We start from the raw sequence: 7,743 nt of genomic DNA on the forward strand, positions 1-7,743 counted from the left end.
GTCATCAATGTAGTGGAGGAAGAGGTGGGGAGTGGTGCCGGTGTAATTACGGAAGATCAACTGCTCTACGTATCCAACAAAGAGACAGGCATAGCTGGGGCCCATACGTTTGCCCATGGCTACCCCTTTGGTCTGGAGGAAGTGGGAGGATTCAAAGGAGAAATTGTTAAGGGTGAGGACCAGTTCGGCCAAACGAATGAGTGTGTCAGTGGAAGGGTACTGTTGGGGACATCTGGAGAGGAAAAAACGGAGGGCTTGGAGGCCCTGGTCATGGCGGATGGAGGTGTAGAGGGATTGGATATCCCAATTCCTTCTCATCTCAGTTCTAAAGGGTCTTCTCTTCACTCTGAGGCTGTACCCTTGGGTCTGAGTCTCTCCTAATGTTGGAAAACATCTTCTCCACATCTGCTCTATCGAAGGCTCTCAGTATTTTGTAAGTTTCAATCAGATCCCCCCTTTCCTTTTAAACTCAACTGTTCCTCATATACATCCTTCATCCTGGGGTCATTCTTGTAAATCTCCTCTGGACCCTCTCCAGCCTCATATTCCTTAGATATGGGGCCCAAAATTGCACACAATATTCAAACAGGTCTAACCAGAGTCTTGTACAGCCTCAGTATATTGTCTCTGCTTTTGTAATACAAACCTCTGGAAACAAACGCTAAAACTCATGAGGGGAAACATCCTCTCAGCATTTGTACTGTCAAGCCCCTTAAAAATCCTAAATGTCTCAATGTGATCACCTCTCAATCTTCTAAACTCCAATGAGTACTGAGTGTTTAACCTGTTTAGTCTTTGCTCATAAGACAATCCCTCCAGACCAGAAATCAGCCCAGTGAACCTTTAAGGGTGTAACTACTGTTTGCTGGTCTATAAAATACTCCCACCAGTGTTTTCTGCCTCTTGCTATTGATCATTTGATTGTCATTGACACTGACCTCCCCCCCAATATTGACCTCTGACTCCTCCCCACACAGTAACCCATAATCACCCTGACACTGACCCCATCACACCCAACATTGACCACCCCAACAATGAAGAGTGTGCTGCTGGAAAAGCACAGCAGGTCAGGCAGCACCCGAGGAGCAGGAAAATCAACGTTTCATGCAAAAGAGTTGGATAGAGCTCTCAAGGATAGTGGAATCAAGGGTTATGGAGATAAGGCAGGAACAGGATACTGATTAAGGATGATCAGCCATGATCATATTGAATGGTGGTGCAGGCTCGAAGGGCAGAATGGCCTACTTCTGCACCTATTGTCTAAAAGCCCTTCATCAGGAATGAGGCTGGGAGCCTGAGAGGTGGAGAGATAAATGGGGGGGGGGAAGGTAGCTGGGAATGCAATAGGTAGATGAAGGTGGGGGAGTAGGTGATAGGTCAGAGAGGAGGGAGGTGCAGATAGGTGGGAAGGAAGATTAATAGGTGAGACAGGTCATGAGGACGGTGCTGAACTAAAAGGTTGGAACTGAGGTAAGGTGGGGGAAGGGGGGTGGGAGAAAATGAGGAAACTGGTGAAATCCACATTGATGCCCTGGGGTTGGAGGCCCCGAGGCAGAAGATGAGGCATTCTTTCTCTGAAGCGCTCTGCGAGTAGGCATCCTGTCTCCCCAGTGTAGAGACAACCACATCGGGATCAACGGATACAATAAATGACATGTATGGAAACTTTGTTGGATGTGGAAGGCTCCTTTGGGGTCTTGGAAGGAGGTGAGGGGGGAGGTGTGGGTGCAGGTTTTACAATTCCTGCTGTGGCAGGGGAAGGTGCCAGGAAGGGAGGGTGGGTTATTAGGGGGCGTAGACCTGACGAGGCAACAGCCTTTACAGAAAGTGGATGGGATGGGGAGGGAAATATATCTCTGGTGGTGCGGTCTGTTTGTAGATGACGGAAATGGCGGAGGATGATGGGATGTATTCTGAGGTTGGTGGGGTGGAAGATAAGGACCAGGGGAGTTCTGTCCTTATGGCAATTAAAGGGGTGGGGTTCGAGGATGGAGGTGCGGGATGTGGATGAGATGCGATGGGGGACATCATCAACCACGTGGGAGGAGAAACTGCGGTCTTTAAAGAAGGCTATCTGGTGTGTTCTGTGGTGGAACTGGTCCTCCCGGGAGCAGATGCAGCGGAGGCAGAGGAATTGGGAATAAGGGATAGTATTATTGCAGGAGGCAGGGTGGAAGGATGAGTAATCCACAAGGAGGTTGAACAATCTCATCTACTTCCCATACCTCTGCCCTCGAACCCCACCCTTCCAACCACAACAAGGACAGAACTCCCCTGGTCCTCACCTTCCATTCCACCAACCTCAGTATGCATCGCATCATCCTCCGCCATTTCCACCACCTACAAACAGACTCCACCACCAGGGATATATTTCCCTTCCCACCACACCCCAATCCACTTTCCGTAAAGATCATTCCCTCCGTGACTACCTTGTCAGGTGCACATCCCCCAACAACCCACCCTCCCCCTGCCACCGCAGGGATTGCAAAACCTGCGCCCACACCTCACCCCTCACCTCCTTCCAAGGCCTCAAAGGTGCCTTCCACATTCAAAGTTTCATGTGCACTTTCACACGTCATTTACTGTATCGGTTGCTTCCGATGCGGTCTCCTCTACATTGGGGAGTCAAGACGCTCACTCGCCAAGCGCTTCGGAGAATATCTCCGGGACACCCGCACCAACCAATCCCATGGCCCTGTGGCCCAACATTTCAACTCCCTCTCCCACTCTGCCGAGGACATGCAGGTCCTGGGCCTCCTCCATCACTACTCCCTCACCACCCGATGCCTGGAGGAAGAACGCCTCATCTTCCACCATGGGACCCTTCAACCCCAGGACATCAATGTGAATTTCACCAGTTTCCTCATTTCTCTTCACCCCACCTTACCCCAGTTCCAACCTTCCAGTTCAGCACCACCCTAATGACCTGTCCCAACTATCTACACCACCCTCCCCTCCAACCTACCAACTTTACCCTCTCCTCCATCCACCTACTGCACTTCCAGAGGCTCCCAGCCTCATTCCTGATGCAGGGCTTTTGCCCGAAACGCCAATTTTCCACTCCTCGGACGCTGCCTGAATTGCTGTGGTTTTTCAGCAGCACACTCTAATCTCCAGCCCTCACTTTCGCCATCCCAACAATGACAGCCACCTCAAGGCACTGACCCCCCCGACAACAAGACACTGACTCCGACCCTGCCAAGAGACCCCCCAACCCTCATCCCCACTGGACAATGACCTCAACCCCACCCTCAGAGTCATCCCAGAGCCCCCAACACTGACTCCCACTCCCCTGTCCCAGATAATGATCTCCTGACACCAACTCCCGAGCCTGTCCTGACCCCAAAAACGGTGGAGCGTGTGCACCGAGAGCTGACCTTCAGGAGCTCCCCAGCAGTGGTGAGGGAGTCCTGGGGTAAGAGGGATGAGGGTCGCAGTGATGAATCCTGCAGCAAATCTCGCCTCAGGCGCTTGCCGTCTGCAGAGGCTCCCTCTCGCTGCCCCCAGGCACCCAGCAGGTAGCTGTGGGGTTCATGTCTCTGCCGCTGCTCAATGCTCCTACAAAACAAGAGGAAATTGGAGCTGACAATAACATTGGGTACAGACAACAGACACAGAAACACCAGCAAAACCCCAGCAAGCAGCTCCTGCCTGAGAGTACAGGCCCCAGTTAAAACTGACTAACAAAAGGGCTGTAGAAAAGACCAGAATATTGACCCCCCCTACAATGTCCACATTGTTTCAGAGCACCAGTGAGAGTGAGCTCCAATGACGACTGGGACTTCGCCAAGTGTTTCTGTGACAGTCACCATTACAACTCCTGTCCAATTGAAGACCCATGCCTGATGTTCAAAATGGTCAATCAGGGGCTAGTGGTGTGGGCAGGACTGGCCCCTTCTACCCTCCAACCTGGGGCAGGTGATGGGGATGGACACTGACTCGATGGTGGTTATGCACTGAGATGGGGGAGGATAACTGAGCCGAACCAGACAGCACTCAGTGATGAAGGAATTGGAGTTTGGGGAACACTCATTAGCAGTGGGTTAGCCACAGGAATAGACACCTCTGTGACCATGATGTGACTGTGATCGAGAGTCTGCCCGACACGCCCAGATCCCACTGTGAGGTCTACCAGGAACTTTCCCTGCATATTGGTGAGGTCTCACTATTGCCAAGTGGGAGCTTAGAGGAAAGTGACCATTAATTACCTGAATTAGATACTGACCATTGGTCAGAGGGTATGCATAGCACTGGGACGTCTGCCTCTGGTGGCTGCCCTTCCAATAATCATCTCATACCAGTTACAAAAAAATCACGTTGTAATCATTGTATAAGATCATTGATCACTAGATACTGTCGACCACTTTGTGATCAGGGTGATCTACAATATATAGTGATCAATGATCTTGTAGAATGATCATCCAATGATCTACAGTATATAGTGATCAGGGATATTATACAGCAATCATACAGTGAGCTACAGTATGTTGCGATCAATGGTCTTACTCAAATGATCTCTATTGTCAGTGAAGCACAACGGAAGTGTGAGGACACAGGAACCCAAAATTATAGGAGTCATCGAACACCACACTGAGATCTTTCAGCCTGTGAACAGTCACAGTGAAATTTCCCAAAGAGACAGCTTTGAAACCACTACTTTACTTGACAGGTATTAGGAGCAGCATTCTCACGTTTTCAGTTAAACTGAAACTTTGCAAAGTGGTAAGAGAAATGATGTGGAGTCCCAGGCAGTGAGAAGAGTCTTCTTTTAAAAACCCTCTTCAACTTGGAGAGTCATCAGCCTAGCACAGCCAATTGTCCAATCCAGCTTGTTTCTGAAGTAAATTCCTGCAAGGGAAACCGAGGACACAGTGTTTCCACTGAAAGGTCTTTCAGTCAGGAATGTTCGACCCAACATGGAGGGGAACATTGATTCCTTCAGTAATGTTAAAAGGACATCAGAAGGGTGTCTTTGAAGATGAGGATGACCATTACGGAGGACGCTGTGAGGGAGTAAACACAAGGGCTCCTCCAAGGGGCATGAGCCGACTGGATTACTTGCATATTTCGATGATTCCCTGCTTATCAGAAAAACACCAAACTGTGATACTGAAGGTGATCACCTGCAACAACACCAGAATCCAGAGCATTCAGAATTGAAAGCATTTGGAGATGGTGAACTGGGGAAGCTGGTTTTTATTGCTTAATGAATCACTGACAAGGAGGTGAGGATTAGCTTTTGAACATTGAAGAACATGGCAGGAAGAGAGCGAACGCAAGGGGCGAGGAGAGAGAGCGCACGGTCGGGTGGAGAGAGAGAGCGCACGGTCGGGTGGAGAGAGAGAGCACGGTCGGGTGGAGAGAGAGAGCGCACGGTCGGGTGGAGAGAGAGAGCGCACGGCCGGGTGGAGAGAGAGAGCGCACGGCCAGGTGGAGAGAGAGAGCGCACGGCTGGGTGGAGAGAGAGAGCGCACGGCCGGGTGGAGAGAGAGAGCGCACGGTCGGGTGGAGAGAGAGAGCGCACGGCCGGAGGAGAGAGAGAGCACACGGCAGGAGGAGAGAGAGAGCACACGGCAGGAGGAGATGGAGCGCACGGCCGGAGGAGAGAGAGCGCACGGCCGGAGGAGAGCAAGCACATGGCCGGAGGAGAGAGAGCGCAAGGCCGGAGGAGAGAGAGAGCGCACGGCCGGAGGAGAGAGAGAGTGCGCACGGCCGGAGGAGAGAGAGCGCACGGCCGGAGGAGAGAGAGCGCAAGGCCGGAGGAGAGAGAGAGCGCACGGCCGGAGGAGAGAGAGAGAGCGCACGGCCGGAGGAGAGAGGGCGCACGGCCGGAGGAGAGAGGGCGCACGGCTGGAGGAGAAAGAGCGCACGGACGGTGGAGTGAGAGTGCGCACGGCCAGAGGAGAGAGAGAGCGCACGGCCGGAGGAGAGCAAGCACACGGCCGGAGGAGAGCAAGCACACGGCCGGAGGAGAGAGAGCGCAAGGCCGGAGGAGAGAGAGCGCAAGGCCGGAGGAGAGAGAGAGCGCACGGCCGGAGGACAGCGAGCGCACGGCCGGAGGAGAGAGAGCGCAAGGCCGGAGGAGAGAGAGCGCAAGGCCGGAGGAGAGAGAGCGCAAGGCCGGAGGATAGAGAGCGCACGGCCGGAGGATAAAGAGCGCACGGCCGGTGGAGAGAGAGCGCAAGGCCGGAGGATAGAGAGCGCACGGCCGGTGGAGAGAGAGCGCAAGGCCGGAGGATAGAGAGCGCAAGGCCGGAGGAGAGAGAGCGCAAGGCCGGAGGAGAGAGAGCGCAAGGCCGGAGGATAGAGAGCGCACGGCCGGAGGATAGAGAGCGCACGGCCGGAGGATAAAGAGCGCACGGCCGGTGGAGAGAGAGCGCAAGGCCGGAGGAGAGAGAGCGCAAGGCCGGAGGATAGAGAGCGCACGGCCGGTGGAGAGCGCACGGCCGGAGGAGAGTGCGCACGGCTGGAGGAGAGAGGGAGCGCACGGCTGGAGGAGAGAGAGCACAGGGCCGGAGGAGAGAGAGAGAGAGTGCACAGCAGAAGGAGAGCGAGCGCACGGCCAGGGGAGAGAGAGAGAGCGCACGGCCGGAGGAGAGAGAACGCACGGCCGGAGGAGAGGGAGAACACACGTCCGGAGGGAGAGCGCACGGCCGGAGGAGAGCGAGAGCGCACGGCCGGAGGAGAGCGAGAGCGCACGGCCGGAAGAGAGAGAGCGCACGGCTGGAGGAGAGAGAGCGCACGGCTGGAGGAGAGAGAGCGCACGGCCAGGGGAGAGGGAGAGCGCACGGCCGGAGGAGAGAGAGCGCACGTCTGGAGGAGAGAGAGCGCACGGCTGGAGGAGAGAGAGCACACGGCAGAAGAAGAGCGAGCGCACGGCTGGAGGAGAGGGAGATCGCACGGCCGGAGGAGAGCGAGCGCACGACCGGAGGAGAGAGAGCGCACGGCCAGAGGAGAGAGAGTGCACGGCCGGGTGGAGTCGAGCGCACGGCCGGAGGAGAGAGAGCGCACGGCCGGAGGAGAGTGAGAACACACGTCCGGAGGAGAGGGAGAGCGCACGGCCGGAGGAGAGAGAGAACACACGTCCGGAGGAGAGGGAGAGCGCACGGCCGGAGGAGAGAGAGTGCACGGTCGGGTGGAGTGCGAGCGCATGGCCGGAGGAGAGAGAGCGCACGGCCGGAGGAGAGAGAGCGCACGGCCGGAGGAGAGGGAGAGCGCACGGCCGGAGGAGAGGGAGAGCGCACGGCCGGAGGAGAGTGAGAGCGCACGGCCGGAGGAGAGAGAGCGCACGGCCGGAGGAGAGAGAGTGCACGGTCGGGTGGAGTGCGAGCGCACGGCCGGAGGAGAGAGAGCGCACGGCCGGAGGAGAGAGAGCGCACGGCCGGAGGAGAGGGGGAGCGCACGGCCGGAGGAGAGAGAGAGCGCACGGCTGGAGGAGAGAGAGAGCACACGGCCGGAGGAGAGGGAGAGCGCACGGCCGGAGGAGAGGGAGAGCACACGGCCAAAGGAGAGAGAGAGCACACGGGCGGAGGAGAGAGAGAGCGCACGGCCGGAGGAGAGCGAGCGCACGGCCGGAGGAGAGCGAGCGCACGGCCGGAGGAGAGCGAGCGCACGGCCGGAGGAGAGCCAGCGCATGGCCGGAGGAGAAAGAGAGCGCAAGGCCGGAGGAGAGAGAGCACACGGCCAGAGGAGAGAGCGCACGGCTGGAGGAGAGAGAGCACACGGCCGGAGGAGAGAGAGATC

General features: G+C 56.0%; 1 protein-coding gene across 1 annotated transcript in view; it reads right to left on the reverse strand.

Moving 5' to 3' along the window:
• The window catches only part of ncor2 (nuclear receptor corepressor 2), a 199,489-nt gene that overhangs the window by 180,716 nt on the left and 11,030 nt on the right, over positions 1-7,743 (reverse strand). Inside the window, exon 3 of the mRNA XM_043715247.1 lies at positions 3,378-3,558. Within this exon, the coding sequence (XP_043571182.1) occupies positions 3,378-3,558 (181 nt within the window). The remainder of the gene's footprint in view (positions 1-3,377; positions 3,559-7,743) is intronic.

The sequence above is a fragment of the Chiloscyllium plagiosum genome, chromosome 25, assembly GCF_004010195.1.
Source record: "Chiloscyllium plagiosum isolate BGI_BamShark_2017 chromosome 25, ASM401019v2, whole genome shotgun sequence".
NCBI classification, from domain to species: Eukaryota; Metazoa; Chordata; class Chondrichthyes; order Orectolobiformes; family Hemiscylliidae; genus Chiloscyllium; species Chiloscyllium plagiosum.